The 18,521-nt window shown below is 39.6% G+C and overlaps 1 protein-coding gene across 3 annotated transcripts in view; it reads right to left on the bottom strand.

Annotated features, from left to right (window-relative positions):
- LOC132824754 (protein shisa-like-1) overlaps positions 1–18,521 on the bottom strand; it is a 163,551-nt gene that overhangs the window by 6,555 nt on the left and 138,475 nt on the right. For 2 of the 3 annotated variants that reach the window (XM_060839458.1, XM_060839459.1), the window contains 3 exons: positions 14,840–15,021; positions 13,314–13,527; positions 5,690–6,031 (listed from right to left, as the gene is read on the bottom strand). In XM_060839458.1, the coding sequence (XP_060695441.1) occupies positions 5,690–6,031; positions 13,314–13,527; positions 14,840–14,906 (623 nt within the window). In that variant the 5' untranslated portion in view covers positions 14,907–15,021. Of the gene's footprint in view, positions 1–5,689; positions 6,032–13,313; positions 13,528–14,839; positions 15,022–15,306; positions 15,375–18,521 lie in introns of those variants that run through there. The other variant, XM_060839460.1, reaches the window with a different exon arrangement.

The following is an 18,521-nucleotide window of genomic DNA, read 5'->3' as shown; positions in this document are numbered from 1 at the left end:
ACCCCACTTATGAAATAAACATTACATTTCTATTTTTAAATGAGGATCCAGGTATTTTTGTGAGCTTGGGAAAACCCAGCCTGTGCATTTTGCATCTTTCAAAATGTACACCCAGCTCACGTGAATTTGCTCAGGACGTTTGTCTTTCCCACAGATGTCAGGTTGCAGGGGAGGTTGAGGAGTGTGACTGGTGAGGTGAGCCAGTTTGAACATTCATCTCAGTTTTTCAACGCAGCAGCTCAGCTCCCAGCAACTTTTAACGGCCCCTTAAACATCACCTCCCACCTCCTCCATACTCCCTTCAAGCTATCCCATGCTCCTTCAGATTCCTAATGCCATCTCCATATTGCCCATGTATCCTCATAGCCTCTTATCTGGCATGTACTACGTACAGTGGTCATGAGCTGTACCAAGGCAATGAGAATGATTTTTAAAATTATTTGAAGTAAAGCTAACCTCAAAAACTCTAATAACCTCAAATTTAAACACATTTTCATTGATACTGAAGATAACTATTCCAATACAAAAAAAAGCATTCCTTTAAATACCATATGGGTATGTCAGTGGAAAAATCCTTCCCAAAGGTACATTCTGTCATTATAGACTCTTGTAGTTTCAATCATTCTTGTTTCAGCAATGTGTTGAGGTAAAGTGCTTGAAGTGTTTGAAATCCAGCCAAACATTCATAATTGCTACTGTTGTTGTAATATAAGTTCTTAGCTACACTGCTTGAAAATATCAGAACGAAGTGGTGTCTCACTTATATTTCAAAATGAAATGCCTGTCAATTAATGGAGAGGTTTGGAGCAGAGACATTTTCCAACTTTTAAAAATGTTTGTTTAAACAGCTAGGTCTTTCAATTGATTTACATCTTAGTACGTGCCATGAAAGCAGACATTGACAGGGCACCTTTACCTTTTAATACATAATTGCACTTTCTTCAATGCAGTAACACATTGAAAAGTAGAACATAACTTGCACAATGATGGTCAATGTGAGAGTTAATTTATCTTTACAGCTTTCAACACATTTTAATGTCATCCGTCAGAATGTTCCCAACTTCTCAGCAGCCTTACTCCACTGGTCACGAGCTCACCAAGGAATTGCACTTTATGAAGTCTGTCAAACCACGTTTCCAAAACCCACATCAGCAGACGAAAAAAAGTGAGAGGAATTCCAATGTTGTTCAATGCTCGTAATGGAGAACTCCACCTTGAAATGAGCACATGTGTATTATGTATACAAGCTCTTCCTGACTCACAAAAAGACCACATGAAAATGATTCAGGGTCAGGAAGGTCTTTTATCATTTTCCAGCAAAAAAAACTGTGCTCTGTATTTCGCCATCTGATTCATCCTTCCACGAGGAGATAAAATTCTGGCGCCATTACTCCAATTGATTACAGACAAATGGTACAGACCAAAGGCAGATTGAATATCATGTCAGGCCAGTGTTTTTACCCTTTACATACAAGTGCACTGCTGGTAAGTTACTATTGTTCAGAACAGTGGACCTTGATCTATTAGTTTATAACACAAAACATTCCACTGACTTGTGCTTTGATTAAAAGATCATCTTTCTATTTTAAGCTGAGATGTATATTTAATTTAAAATTAAATTTTATTCTGTTCTGTAAAGCTCAACTTTTAAAAATGGTAGTAAAATGGCAATTACTGCATTGGAGATTTGCTCAGTGTTTTATGAATACAATAAAATATTTTTTAAAATTGTGTATAGTTTATAGTTTTCTCAGTAAAAGTGTACTATTCTGTGTCAAGGGAAAGAAATGGTGCCAGCCAGACACTGAGACTTTCCCCATAAGTTCTCTCGTTCATTTTATCTATCTTTTTAGTGAAGATGACATGTGCTAACCACACGAGTGTGAATTGCAAATTCTTTTTTGGAATATATATTTTTGTTTTGTTTACTGGGAGCATATGTGTATAATTGAAAGCAGGTTTATTTAATTTGTCTGCTTTCATTAAAATATGCAAACGCTGCTTGATTTATTCCTCAAGGCAGCAGGGTTCATTGGCTGTAAAATCGCTACTTAACTGTGTTCCTGTTGGGTTGTGTTGAGTGGAGTCTCTGTGAGAAATCTGCACTTTTAGAGAAAAAGATGGATGCAGAAAGCAAGAGAACAGAAATGGAAAATTAAAGCTTTAATCATTACTGACTTCATTCCATCTGAACAAAGGCAGAGTTTACAGAGCACAGTAAGCAGATATGATTTAATGGAAATCTGCATCCGTGACTCATTGTAAATGTATGCATTTTTAAAAACTTGTTCTGAATAAGTAAATACTTGGTACTAAAAGCATTTTGAAGAGATTATTCCTTCTGCAACACCTTGTGTCTGCAGTTGTCCCCAACATCCGCTCCATTTCCTATGGTCTCTCCCTATCCAAGCATAAGAAGTGCAAGACATTTCCTTTTCGGCAACCAAATCTGAAACACTTATTCCCAATTAAAATATGTTTCATTAAATTTAGTACCTTGTATCTGCTGCTTATGAGGTGATCTCCTGTACAAAGAAGAGACCAAACACAGACTATGTGAGCGCACTGTCCACTAAATGACTCTGAATTTCCAGTAACCTACCATTTTAACTTTCCATCATGTGTGCACTCTGACTTTTCTGTCCTTAGTCAGCAGTTAGTCTTTTAACTGAACATTTTAAAGCTTTCTCAATTTTATGTCCCACAAGGTTAAATCAAAGCCTCCGTCCCCAGGTTTCTTTGCTGGTTTGTTTTTTACCCCCTCCTCTTGTTTCTTTGTTACTTCCTTCAGATCATAGAATCTCTAAAGTGTGGAAACAGGTCATTCAGCTCAACAAGTCCACACTCATCCTCCGAACAGCATCCCACCCAGGCTCACCACCCCCCACCCTTTCCCTGGAAGCCGGCATTTCCCATGGCCAATCCTCCCAACCTGCACATCTTCAGATTGTGGGAGCACCCAGAGGAAACCCACGCAGACACGGGGAGAATGTGCAAACTCCACACAGTCAGCTGAGGCTGGAATTGAACCCGGGTCCCTGGCACTATGAGGCAGCTGTGCTAATCACTGAGCCACCGTGTACACCATTTACATTGTGAACAAACAACAGTTATCCTACCATTCATATCTCTTCTAGACACATCTTTTGATTTTTTTCCTTGTCATTTTCTTTGGTATTGCACCATGAAATATTCATCATTTAATCCCACAATCATCCTTTTTATTCTTCTACAGGCTGTCTCTCCCTTTATTAGTTCAACACAGATTCATAACTTCTTCCGTTCTGATGGAATGTCACTGACCTGAAAGGTTGATTTGGTTTCTCTCTCTACATCTGCTGTCATACTTCTTAAATATTTCCATTATTTTCTATTTGTATTTCATATTTCCAGTGTAAACTTTGTGTCACTGCTTAATTCACTGCCATTTCTCTCTAGGAATATCCACCTTGAAGCAGTTTTTCTCTTTTATGGAATTTCTGTTTGTTTTGAATTCATTAATTTCTATTCTCCTTTCCATGTTTTGTCAGAAATCTACCAACCTCACTTTCACAGCCACATCCCCTTCTTTAGCATATGTCTGTGGCTCTGCTTTATTTAACAAGTCTTGTGAGAAAACTCCAGTTTGGTTCCTCACATATTTTCTAATTTCAGAGCTCCTTGAACTGCTATTTTTGCAGTCTCCTAGGATCCACACTCAACATCATGCGTAACCATGGGCATATCCTTGATCTCTGTCTCTCTTCAGCAATTCCAACTCACTCTATCCCAAAGCTGTCCCAATCCAATGTATCACTTCATCCTCCACTACATCCAACATTTTAACAGCATCCTTTCAGGTGTGAACTTTCATTAACTCATGCGGTATAAACATTCTTCTGGATTTTTCCTGCCTTTCATCTTTCACTCATTCCACACGTGCTCCAAATCTCATTCCAAGCCATATGGCCACCAACCTTCCCCTCTCTGACCCTATGGGATTTCCCCTTAGCAAAGGCCTTAGTTTCATTTCCTTCCAACCTAGGACAGGACCCTGAGCTCTTCTTCCAATGCCTTCATCCAATTCCATGGCCAGGAGTCCTTTCCCCACATACAAGTCTTTTCACTCATTTCCACTATTTTGCCTGCACCTGGATTGTTCAGCTCCTTCTGACCTCTGAGCTTCTCATGACGTTTTCATTGGGAACAACCAGTGTGTGGCAACTATGACCTCTATTTCCCTGCTCCCCTCACTTGCTCGAACTTGCTGCTGTCCATTCTCTCAGGGTCCAAATCTAACATTGTTATCAGATCTACTGTCATGGATGGCAACTGTCTATGGTTTTGGTGTGACAGGGGCCTAATTCTCTCTCACTTTCTCTTTCTTTACACTGAACCATGAACGCACTGGAATGCAAGTTTGCTGCCACTGTTCCCCTTGCAGACCATTTCCCCGAGTTCGGATTAGGGACAAAATGGCTGCTTGGTCATCTGCATGGAGGTAACCTCGCTGTGGCAGAGTTGGGGGCTTGTGTTGGAGCACAGGAAATAGGAACAGGAGTAGGCCGTTTGGCCGCTTGAGCCTGCTCGGGCAATCAATAGGATTGTAGCTGATCCTACACTCTTCATGTCCACTTGCCTGTCTTTTCCCTGTAAACTCTGTATCCCAGGCTGATTTTGAGACTGCCTTTCTGTAGATCCCACCACAGAATGGCTGTGGCCATTTTTCTTCCAAAATTTGTAAAAGCATTTTAGAGGCATTCTTTCTCTCCCTTGCCTGCAATAGCGGCTGATTGAACTGTTCCTGATGAAGGGCTTTTGCCCGAAACGTCGATTTCACTGCTCGTTGTATGCTGCCTGAACTGCTGTGCTCTTCCAGCACCACTGATCCAGAATTGCTATTGTCTTGCCAAGTTCAAAGAGTCTGCCAAGGATGATGTGTGTGTCCTCTGGTCATTATTTAGCCAGTTTAAACACACTCAGTGTTGGGGTGACACAGTGTGGCATTAGGTCATGTGGTTGGATCTTGATCAAAAAAGGAAAACCTTTCGAAGCCAAAGTCTGAAAGCTGCATGGGAAAGAGATCACTTCATTAGTGTCGCACCAAAGTGTTAACAGAAGACACGTGCTCACAAGTCTCTGGGTACCTTGTGATTAAGAAGTGGATGTATATCCAGGCAACGTGGTAACTCCAAATTGAGACAGCTCAATGAGAATTAAACTCTTTATTCAATGATCCTGAATTGTTTGAGAAGAATCACTCAGCCTTAAAATGAAATCTCATCATAGTGCCTGTCACCTTTGGTATGGATATTTGCAAAATGATATTTTAGTGCTGTTCAAACAACAGCTTCTCTTTTTTTCCTAAGGCCTGCTTTTATCTGGTTCAGAAATATTCAGTACCTACCTAATTGTGTTTGCTTTAAAGTTGCACCATTTAAAAACAAATTGATGTGTCATCTATTTAATTTGGTGCTAGATTAATGGATTTCCATCCTGATTTAGATTGGGAGATCTGATTTATTGCTGTTCATTTTTTAAAAGTAGGTACTTGAGAGAAGTTAGCCACAAAAGGGGAAGAGCAACTGCCCTATCCATCTGGAGAATGAAATCTACAATTTTCACAGATCTTTAAGAATTTATAATATAGCAGGACATTAGGAAGGGGGCTGTTTTCCAAAAGTAAAACACGGAAACTATGTTTACTCACCATGCAGTTGAACTTTGAAAAGACATCAAGACTGGACTCGGAGCATCTGCCTTCAACATCTGCATGGGCCATGGTGATGGAGCTGGAGCTGGAGCCTGGGACTGGGGCTGGGCTGGAGCCTGGGCCTGGGCCTGTGCCTGGGCCTGAGTCTGGGCCTGGGCCTGAGTAGAACTGTTCCACTGGCCCTCATCCTGCTTCAGCCAGCTGCCTCGGATTCCCCACTTAGACAAGTAAAATTGACAGATCTCATAATTCATGGCAGAGTAGTAGAGAAGGTCCAGTACAAGCAGGATTAGGACAAAAAACCCATAAATCCATACTCCAATCAGTGCACTGTAGTTACTGAAACAAAAATATAATCAAGTGAGACGATCGTAACAATGTAATTTTATAAGCAATGAACAACATCAAGAATATTCATGGGCTGAGCAGATCAGGAAATGCGGATATTTGTTGATTTACCAAAATATGATAATTTAAGTTTCTTACACTTCACTTTGTCTTGCCAAGGTTCCTCACCATGTCCACCCTCACACCCACTCACCTTGCAGCAGCTCTCAGGCTACACTTCCCATTCACTTCATTATTTCTCCATTCATCAATCCATTGTTAACAAGCACCTCGACTGGTCTACAGTTTGGCACATTTGCTTTGTGGTCATTCTTACTAAATGCACTTTATCCATCAACGATGTCCTCACCTTTACTCACTCAAGACTATTCCATATCATCTCTTGTAGGAGGCTGGAGGTGCACCACCAGAAATAGACAATCTCATAGACTTGGATAAGGCTACTCTGGAGAAATGTGGGATATCTATACCCATCTCTGTCAGAAATGGGGGAGAAATAGCTGGGTACAGGGTTATATATCCTTCCAATACACGCAAGACCATATATTGGTCAAATCATTTTCTTTTCATTTGTCTTCCATGGTTTTCATACACACAGCAAATGCTGCAGGCCATCCATGATGATAATGTATGATGATGATTCCTCAAAGAAACTCATTCATTCTGAGGATACAGTTACTGGACATTTAACAATGCACAAACACAGACAGTCACATATTGCTGGGTCCACTTGGACAATTAGTCCAATTTACGAATGAGCACGAGAATGCATTGAGAGAGGATGCTATTGGAAGTTTGCAACAGGAGGCTCAGTCCTTTCTGAGCTCTGATCAGCTGGGTGTAAATGCTGAATCCAGGGAAGCTCCTGTTGAGAGGGAGAACACCTGCGAACACATCTGCAGCTTAGCCAAAGACTACCAGAAGTGCCTCACACTTGTTTCATAATAACAATTAGAATGCAGTAATCCAACGTGATTGCTATAGGAACAATGAAGGAGGGAATTGAGAGAATAACTGTGGTACAGTGATGACAACCATTATGGAGCTTCAGGGAAGGCTCAAAAATGTTCCCATACAGGTGATGAGCAAAGCCATACAGAATTGGAATGCCAACATGCCTGCTACCTTAACCTAGTTGACAGGTACTTTATCTGTGACCTTACAATGCACCACTGATCTCCACCAAGCTGGTCTGCAGCGGAATGATAGATGTGTCAAAGTGCTGACTCAGGAGAGCAATGATCACAAAAGGGAACATGGGGGTGGGAATTCCATCCAAAACGCCTCTCTTGTGGACCACCCCCACACCCCTCTTCACTTCACCACTAACCTCCGTTGCCTCATTAACTGACGACAGGCTGCCTCTGCACAGATGCATGCGGAGCTGTCTTTGTTGGATTTGGCTAGATCTATGTCAGCAGACAGAGTTGGAATCAGAGCCGATGCCTCTAGTCCTCAGCCTCAGTTGCAATTTTCCATTTGGTGAAAAAAAATGGTGTCAGATTCTAATGGCATCATTGGCACTGTACATTTTCTGAAAAGAATCCATTGGCTTTGGGCAGGTGACCTTGACACCAATTTACAGGGTAAAATGCAACCTACCAGCTCTCACCTTTCCTAAGGCAGATAAGCAATGTTTTAATTTGAATCATTTACCTGTCAGATTTTAGTTGGAAGGATAGGGTTAAAACTGCTGAGTGTATTAAACTCTGTTTGGGGAAAGGGAAATTATTGTAACCACTACATCACCATTTCCTGACAAGTGTCTTCCATTTAAATCAACTGTACTGAGAAAGAATAAGGACCTAACTGAAGGTTGATTTTTCTCTTCAAGGTGGCATCCTTTTGCTAGTGATAAAACAACAGCAGATTTTCTTGTGGGAAATTGGAAAATAATTTGATTGTCTGATAAGGTGTGAATCTGATTGAGCAGTTACAGAACTCAATCTTCCTTAGCCATCATGTGAAACCCTAGCGCTGCTGATTTCAACAGTTGTGTAAGCATAAAAGTTACAATCTAAATGCCACATATGAAACAAGTGTTCACTAACAGTGATCGGTGATTGTCATCTTTATCTCATTTCCACGGATCACCACAAAGGAACAATTCAAAGTGCTCAGTAGAACATTCATCCAATATCGTCAGTAAACGGCTGAGACATTAATTATAAAATCAACATCGCAGAACCAATATATTTCTTTGTGAGTGCATTGCTCACCTATACAATGGTCTCCTTCTGATATAAAAATGGATGCTTTTTACAATTGATTCTTCTGTCATTCAACTTTGCTGTTTGCAAGGACTTACACAATCTCAACACTTTATTCTTCTGGAATTTTCTACCCATTTCCCTTCGCTTTACCACCTCCCTCTGTGCTTTCTTTATTGTTTCAATTCCCCATTTGGACTCTGTGTACTTTCCCTCGCTCCTTAGAGAATACCCACCTAATCCTTTTCAACCATTATTACAGTCAATTTAACTGTTTTGCTGCATATATAGGGAGTGGGGAACAGTGTGCAGAAAAACAAGTTAGCTATGACATTGTTTAAAAACAATCCATACGCCAAAGAAAACATCTGGTGCACTTGGATGCCCTAGAAAGTGTCACCTGTGTATGTATTCATAAGTGATTAGATAGATGGTGGCTTAGAGGGAATTTTGTCATCTTTGCAGAAACTGGTAAAGTTGTAATGTCTTTGACATTTAACACTTCCAGCAATTATCTCATAGTTTACCAATCTTACCCTTAATTCCTGTAGGTTTTCTATAGACATTTGTACTGTTAGAATTGGCTTAGGAAGAGTCAAGTAGCTTCCTGCTTTCACCTTTCCTCATTTAACCACAATAAAGTTTTGTTAAAATGGATATTCATGCCAATGCTGGAAGTGTTCAAATGAATATGGACTGCGATCATTAAAAATTAATTGAATAGATTTTCTGGACTTATAATAACAAAAAAGATAGCTGTTATTTTACTTAACCTGATCTATGTAAAATTCATCTGATGAAGGAGCAGCACTCCGGAAGCTTGTGATTTCAAATAAACCTGTTGGACTATAATCTGGTGTCATGTGACTTCTGATTTTGTCCACTCCTACCCAACACTGGCACATCCACCACATAAGTAAAGTAATAAAAAAAACACTGAAACTCCCCAAACACATGAATAAATTACAGAGTGGAGACGATGGATTAAGCAACTTAGAGTCCAATAGAATTAAAGGGGTACACAGTTTACAGAGGTTGGTGGCTGAACTGCCTTCAGAATGAATTTGACAGTCTTCCTGCTATCATTTGGTGGGTTAAAGATGCAGAGGATGACTTATCTGTTTTTCTGGAGCTGATTTCCTTAAAAAAAAATCTGTCTGCAGTGCCTGGAGTCTCAGTCAGCAGACACAGTGTCACAGCTCACTGGAATAGCATGTTGTAAATCAAGGCTGTCTACTCCCAGAGATGTGACAAATGTGAAAATTTGATTAAACCATCAAATCGCCCAATTCTTCCTAACTGTCTAATTCAGATTACAAGGTTATAATCACCAGTTTTTTTGTCATTGAATATTGTTATTAACTATGCACGGTGGCTCAGTGGTTAGCACTACTGCCTCGCAGAGATAGGGACCTGAGTTCAATTCCATCTTTGGGCAACTGTCTGTGTGGAGTGTACACATTCTCCCTGTGTCTGCATGGATTTCCTCCAGGTGCTCTGTTTCCTCACACAATCAAAAGATGTACAGGTTAGATGGATCAGCTATGCTAAATTGCTTTTTGTGTCCAGGTTTAGGTGGATTAGCCATGGCAATTGTAGAATTACATGGATGGGATGGGCCTGGTTAGAATGCTTTTTTGGGATGGTGTAGACTTATGGGCCAATGGCCTGCTTTCACACTGTAAGGATTTATTATAATCAAACTGTGTTTTAATCAATGGGATAAAGGCAAGTCAGATGAATTTGTAGTTTAGAACTTTATAATTTAAGCAAGAGCAGTAAAATGTCAGGATTTCTAATTTATACAATTTAAATTTTGCCCTTTTTAACTGCACATACACACAGGCAAAAAGAAAAACAAATGAACACACCCATGGAGGTGTAATTGAAAGTCAGAGGAACACAGTTTTATATCACCAATTTAAAATCCAAAATTAGATGGATCAATTCCACAATTCTTTTTCTTCCTTCTTTCCTTCCCACATCAAGGATCATATTTTAATTTCACTGGTTACTTTATTGGACCCAGATGTCTTTATTTACCTGTGCACACTAGTCATAGACTCATTAACTGCATGGAAACAGACATTTCGGTCCAACTCGTCCATGCAGATCAGATATGCTAACCTCATCCCATTTGCCAGCATTTGGCCCATATCCCTCGAAACCCTTCCTATTCATAAACCCATTCAGATGCTTTTCTTTCAGTAGATTTTCCCTACTTTTTTTGACAAGAGCCAGATAGCGCAGTTTTTCCAGAGAAAGGGAACAGTGAGTGGGAGATATTGATGCTGCAACTTTGTGGGGCTTCTGTCTTCTTCTGATTTCATTCTCACCCATGGGGTCTGTGTTAAACTGCAGTTGTTCCAGGCAGAATTTGTTACTGTGCTGAGTTCCCCTGAGTACACAACAAATAATGTCAATTGAAAAGCTAAGCATAAGACTAATTTTTTTAGAACTTTCCTGAACACACAGATCATGTTGATTTGTCTGAGTTTCTCCCTCAGTGCTTCAACAATGCAGCATTGTATAGACAACTCACAATGTTCTCCAGTAACTTGCGTTTAATTTGCAAATATCTTCTTATACAGCTTCCTTGGTCTTAAAGCAGTATCATTTCCTAATTTCAATCCGCAATGCAAAAAAAAAGGGTGGTCTATATGTAGTTCAAACAATTTACAAGCTAGTTTGAGAGAGTGAAAGGAAGGGACCCACACTGGATTTTGTTCCTTCAGCATCCTTGCTGCTTGTCTTTATCTGAAGAGAAAGTAGATGATTACAATAAACGAAAACAATTGGTTGTCAAATAATATTCACTGTCCAGCTACCCATGAGGTCATGGCCAGTATATCCCAACTGTAGTCAAGATTAGGGTGATGCTGGAAAAGCACAGCATCAGGCAGCTTCTGAGGAGCAGAAAAATCGAGGTTTCAGGCAAAAGCCTTTCATCAAGGTTGTTCAAGGAATTATGTATAATGGTTTGTCTCCACCATATTGAGTACCCATATGCGTATCTATGAATTTACCTACAAATTCCTTCTTTCTATATGTTTATCCAATTCCTTTTTGAAAACTATTTCTAAACCTGCTTCCAGTACTCTTTCAGGAACTATGTTCCAGATCATAAATCACTGTGTAAAAAAGAAGCCTCCTCATCTGTCTTTGTTTTTGTCCTCTACTAATCAGAACCACTCCAAAAAGACTTGCTTTTTCCCTTAGGGTGACTTCAAGTTCTCAATGCTTCTGATAGAACATGTTCACAGTTCCTCCTTTTGCTGAGCATATGAGTTTTAATCTAACTGAGATATTCACTCATGTCCCTGACTACGTTTGCTGATTACTCACTGACAATGGGTCGAGAAAGATATGAGAACATTAATATGAACTTTCACGTAACCTGAGTACTTGCCTTACCTCTCAGATTCAAACATCTTGCAAATCAGTTGTGTGCCATCTCCTTAACCAGTGCACTTAGTAAATACATGAAAAAAACACTTGATATCACTGTTCAACCAAACCATTTGAAAGATGTTTCACAGAAATGCCATTTCTTTGCTTTTTGAATACTGAGGACATGTTAAGAGTGTAATTGACAACATTCTGCTGACAGGAATGTATGAGACAAGGAAATCTCAATGCTTGTCAGTCCAATTATGAACATGCACTTCAGTCATGGAGAGGTTATTTCATACCTTAGATGTCTGATCCCTGGCTATGTTATGGTTTCCTTGTAGCTACACAGGTCTCAGAGAAGCATGAGGTGAGATTAGGCAAAAGGATGTTAAACTTAAAAACTGCTTTAAAGTTAAGAACTGTCTTTAGGAAAAAAATCTCCTTTGAAAAATCGTATATTATTATTACCAAGAGAGGCCCTTAAATACCACTTAAAGTTTAAAATTACTTCAGCTTCATCTCCGTGAGTACACCCGATGCTTTTCAAATTCATATTATTCAGCAAGTGAGCTAGTGAGTAAGTCCATTGTCAGGCAACATAGCATTGCATTTAAAAAGCAAAACCTTAAAAAGAAATTACAGTTTGACATAAAACTCTAAAGTACACTTTTCAAATCCAGATAAGTAATGGATGTCTTTATTATCATCCTGAAAAGTATATTTTATTTGGTAAAATATCATTTATTTTCTCATTTTTGGGTTAAATAATGAAAATGGAAAAGAATAATTCAGATTTGAACCAAATTATCATCACTGGAAAGATCTTTACAGAGCAGGGAAGATAAAGCAAACTTCACAGTGAACCTTAAGATGAATATGTTGAGAATTTTAAATTTCTGAAACAAAACAGATCAGCCAATTTTGTTTTAAACAGGAAGTAAATTGAAGAAAAAATTGGTATTCTGTTAAATGTTTCTCTTATTCATTCCACTTGGATGTGTAAAAAAGGTTAATTCAATTATTTTTATGTGCACTTAACTGAAAATATTTCCCAATTTGCCAAATTTTGGATCAATATTTTTTTGCTAAAGATTGCAGCTCATGCTGAAATATGATTCCCCAGACACCAGCAGCCGTCATCCAACCATCCATTCTTCACATGTGGATGTTAACTAATTCAATACTGAGGCAATTATCACAATGGAGTTGATATGCACCTTGTATAACATCACTTTTAAACAAGAGATAGCAAATCATGAACGGAAAAGCTGGCTAATGTTTTAGTTAAATTACCGGTAAATTGCAGAAGTACCCTTCCTGTTACCAAAGTGATGTCAATACAGATCAGGGATCAAATCTGTTGAATCAATTTTTTTGAAGGATGATATAACAATGGAATTCAAATTTGATTTGCTGTTGGAGGAGAGGTGTTCACAAGATTGCACTTTTTAATAATGGCTTTTGTTCCTTTCCAAGCCCAGGTCAGCCTAGGTCCCCACTAACTCATTTTGACTCATTTTGTGGCTGCATTGATTTTCCACAACTTTTCCATGTTTTGTACTTAATCTCTTGCATGTAAAAAAAACACACACAGTTCCTATTTCTAATATTTCATGCATTTTAATCAGGATTTAATCAAGCTCACTGAATGCAGGAACGGCAGTACTTACTTGTGCATGTAGCCCTCTGCCTGTCCCGTCATGTTGAGCTGCATGACTGCCTGAAATTCTGTCTCATTGCAGCAATACTTAAAGGTCGTACTGTTGTGATGACAACACAGCATGTAGCTTTTGCTGTCCGAAAGACGAGGACAATGGAAGCCGAAGTGGTAGCGCCCTTTGACATCTGCGTAAGGCTCACAAACACGGAAATGTGCTGAGGTTACTGTTTAAAGGAAGCAAGAAAACTGAACATAGTTAGGTGCCTGTTAAAGTGATGCTAAATATTCTGTGGCTATTATTCAACTTGACCTTCCATAACAATTTCCTATTAAACTATTTGCTTATTGAATACTGAGACAATAGTAATTTGTTTATCGTGTTCAGGCCTGTGAGGACTTGCTTGTTGTCACCTACTTACCCACTGACCTACATATTTATTCCTCCTCTCTCTGTCATCTCCAGCAGTATAACATAATCTTACCACCTCCACGTTCCAGAAATTGTTCGCTTAATGATACACTTATTCTTTCTTCCATCAATCACCGCAACACTAGCTGTTCTTCCCTGTCATACTATGGATATTAATATGTGCAACATCTGTTCATTCTTGCACAATTATCTTGGGTCTGAAGCTCTTCCTCAAGGTGAGACAATGATTTAAGTGCACTTCCTCAGATCAGACATTCTCACTGTTTCATACTGCTGACTCCACGAACACTAAGTGATTTGAGAAATATTATTAATCGGCATTTGGTGCTATCATATGTTGTTAAAACAAAAGTCTGGGGGACAATTTTCAACAGCGTTGCAAGGCACTAACAATGACCAACATGGGGTCTTGAACTTAAATGGTCAATTTAACCTGTATTTATTGCAAGACAGCTCCTTGATAATAGAAGTGAAACCTATGTCGGGAATGGTCTTCCATCAGCTCATTCTGTGCCTGATTTCTACTTAAAATACTTACTCGTACATATTAAAGACTTTATGGCATTATGACTGAGGGAATGTGATAGTACCTTTCTAGTTGCAGTTACAGTGTTTCCACCCTTTGCATCTCCTTCACTCGGACCTTCAGTGATCCTTAGTAACCTTTCCTTCCTCAATGTGGAGCAATGGACAGTCCTCCAACTCAGAAATGCAGGCATTAGCTTGTACTCCAGCCCAGGGTACAATGCTCCTGAGGTATCGGATTTTCTAAGCTGGGACTCATTTTTTAACTTTTTTTTAACAATAACCTATCAATTTTTATTGTTTTAAAAATAAATATATCTTTAAAATACCATTGATCTTAAATGGAGTTAATACCTAAATATCATAGCCAATTCCCTCCTCTCCAACCCACCCCGTATTCTCAACAATTAAAAATTAGGTTAACCCTTTCATGGATGGTTATGAAAATTCAAAGATTTTTGTGGATGTTATAATTTATTGCTCTCCTCTCTGTCTCTCTTCCACCTGTCTTTCTATTCGATGACTCACTTCAACCTTTATAAAAATCATCACATGTTCATGAATCATATTAAGCTTCCTACCTGCTGTTGTAAGCAACAGAAAGACGACTGTTGCCACGGTGATGGACTGCAGGCACAAGCTGATCATTTTTCAATTTGCTTTCATGTGACTGTTGCTACAGAGTTATCCCCTTAACAGAGTCTGCCAACATGGCCAGCCATCATTCTTTTTGCTGTTCGTCAAGCATTGTCCAGGGACACGACTACAAAGAGAAAAGTTCCATTTTATGATCTATTGATGATATCATAATTACACATTGAAACTGAAAATTGGAGTTTATCTCAGGAAAAAAAAAGCACAATATTGAAAACTCTCAGTGGATCAGGCAGCAGCTGGAGAGAGAGGAATTGCTTGTTTAAGCCTTTGATCGCTTTAACCCATTTGTGGCAGCACTACATATACCAGCTGCTTATTACAACATGAACTGAAAAAAGTCAATCTGTTTTAGCTATTTCAAACTTTTCAAAATAATGAGCAAATCCATTACATTGATGCAGAAACAAATGTTTTCAGTGGACACTGAATTGGACCAAGATTCTTAAATGAGAACTCCTCCAATCTTGAGAATGGATCAGATTAGGAACGGAATTGTTGCAGTCTATTGAAATTCTGATCTTGATGTTAGGCATCACTCAGTCATAGCACATTGCCCGTTAATCAGAAAGTGTGCGGGTGCATGTGTGTTCAGAGATTTGAGCATAAAACATAGCTGGCACATCACTGCAATACTGAGGGAGTGCTGTGTGGAGTAAAGAGTTAACGATACCTTTACTCTAATAATAGCTACCGAGCATGTGCGTAAGGAACTGTGTCAGGCTGACGTAAGATCACATACAACTGGGACCTTTTGTTGTTCATTGACATGGGAGTGGATTTGCCTCTAGCAACAACACAGATGTGATCTTTACTACATGCTAACTATTGAAAAGCCATACTGCGGCATCTCAAATGGTCATTAAACATTCCATTGCAATACTTTGAAGAAGAACAGGGAATCCTGATCAATACTAATCCTTTAACTACATTGTGAAAACAAATTATTGGGTCATTATCTCATTGTTGTTCAGGGGACTTGGCTGCGTGCAAATTTGCCACCGGATTTCCTTCAGTACAACAATGACATAGTTCAAAATAATTTAATCATCAGTAACTGCATTAGATGTCATAAATTCAGAGAAGCTGTAATATAAATGCAAGTCTATTTGCTTTGACATGGAAACTTCTTTAAAGTACATAATGTAAACACTTGCATAGCAAAAAAATGTTTTTTTTATTCATTTGTTCATGACATGTGGGAATTGCTGGCTGGATTAGCCTTTATTGCCCATCCCAACTTGCCCATGAAAAGATGATGGTGAGTTACCTTCCTGAGTCTGTGCAGTCCTCGGCATGTGGGAGACCCATAGTATCATTAACTAGTGAGTTCCAGGATGTTAAGCCAGCTACAATGAAGAATTGGCAATGTACTTCCAAAGTCAGGATTATCTGTGACTTGAAGGGAATTTGAATTTGTTTGTGTTCCCATGCATCTGCTTCCCATGTACCTCTAGGTGGGTTCAGATGGTATTGTTGAGAGAGCCTTGGTGTGTTACTACAATACATCTTGTAGGTTTTACATACTGCTGCCAATGTACATCAGTGGTGGACAGAGTGACTATTGAAGGTGGTGGTTAGGCTACTTTGCCTTGGAGAGTGTCAAACCTCTTGAAGGAAGTTGGAGTCACGATCATCCAGGCAAATGGAAAGAATTTGATCACTCTCCTGACTTGTGCCTTGTAAATGGTGAATTACTCGCTACAGGACTCCTAGCCCTTGACCTGCTGTTGTAGCCACAATATTTACATTGTTCATCCAATTCAGGTTCTGGTCAATGGTAACCCCCAGGATATTGATAATGGGGACATTTAGCAAAGGTAATGTCATCGAATGTCAATAGGTAATGCTTGGATTCTGTCTTCATTTTGATGGTTATTTCCTGGCAATTGTGTGGCGCAAATGCTATTGTCTACTTGACAGCCCAATCCTGGATACTGTCCAGGTTTTTAAAATATATTTGGATACTAACTGCTTTAGTAATCTGAGAAGTTGTGAATGGTGCTGAACAATGCGCAGTCCTCAGCAAACATCCTCACTTCTGACCTTATGATGGAGGGAAGATGGTTGGGTTTAGAATGTTACCATGAGGAACTATGACAGAGGTTGCTTGGAGCTGAGATGATTGACCTTCACTCACCACACCCATCTTCCTTTGTGCCAGTTATGAAATGGATTTCATTGAAACAAATTGAGCTCCTTGCCTGATGTTAATGGTAGAGTGAGCAATATGCCAGACCAGGCTACAGATTTCCTAAGATGTTCCAAAGATGCCCTCTTTTACTATCACTTTTAAATAATGACATTCAATATGGCAACTTAATATTCACTTACTTGAATCTTACTACACGGTGGTGATGGTGAGCAGACTCAGGGAAACAAAAGCAATGGAAGTGAAGCTCAGTGCTATAGTTGCAGACTAAGGTAGGTCAAAGTTGGTCCAGCAATCCAACTGCACAAGAATGGGAGCAAAACTGACAAGCTGCCTAGCACTAGAAAACGATTAGCATGCTGGCCTTCATAACAAGAGGAATTGAGTATAGAAGCAAAGAGGTTCTTCTGCAGTTGTACAGGGCCCTGGTGAGGCTGTACCTGGAATATTGTGCGCAGTTTTGGTCTCCAAATTTGAGGAAAGATATTCTGGCTATTGAGGGAGTGCAGCGTAGGTTCACAAGGTCAATTCCCGGAATGGCGGGTCTATCTTATGCTGAAAGATTGAAGTGACGGGGCTTGTATACCCTTGAGTTTAGAAGGCTGAGAGGGGATCTGATTGAGACGTATAAGATTATTAAAGGATTGGACACTCTGGAGGCAGGAAGCATGTTTCTGCTGATGGGTGAATCCTGGACCAGAGGACACAGTTTAAAAATAAGGGGTAGGCCACTTAAAACACAGTTGAGGAGAAACTACTTCACCCAGAGAGTGGTGGGTATATGGAATGCTCTGTCCCAGAGGGCAGTGGAAGGCAAATCTCTGGATACATTCAAGAAAGAGTTGGATAGAGCTCTTAAGGATAGTGGAACCAAGGGTTATGGGGATAAGGCAGGAACAGGATACTGATTGAGGATGATCAGCCGTGATCATAATGAATAGTGGTGCTGGCTCGAAGGGCAGAATGGCCTACTCCTGCACCTATTGTCTATTGTCTATTGCAGGAGGCGAAGGACTTTAAATACATAAGCACATAAGAAGATAAGAATTAAGAGCAGGAGGAGACAATTCAGTTTCTTGAGCGTACCATCAACTCCACTTTCCTGCCTGCTGTCCATAACCCTTCAACCCATTGTTAATTAAACTCTGTCTATCTCCTCCTTAAAAGTATTCAATGTTCCAACAGCCACCATATTTTTGGGAAGTGAATTCCACAATTTCACGACCCTTTCGAGAAGTAACTCCTCCTCATCTCTGTCTTAAAACTGCTACTCCTTTGTCTAAAATTATGACCTCTCATTCGAGCTTGCTCACAAGGGAAAGCATCCATTGTATGTTTACTTTGTCAATCCTCATCAGCATCTTATATACCTCCGTTAGGACTGCCTCCAATGTAACTACATTCCCTCCTCAAGTAAGAGGGCCAAAATTGTACACAAGATTCCACATATAATCTCA

This window comes from Hemiscyllium ocellatum, chromosome 19 (genome assembly GCF_020745735.1).
Source record: "Hemiscyllium ocellatum isolate sHemOce1 chromosome 19, sHemOce1.pat.X.cur, whole genome shotgun sequence".
NCBI lineage: Eukaryota > Metazoa > Chordata > Chondrichthyes > Orectolobiformes > Hemiscylliidae > Hemiscyllium > Hemiscyllium ocellatum.
This window is presented reverse-complemented; position numbering and strand designations above follow the sequence as displayed.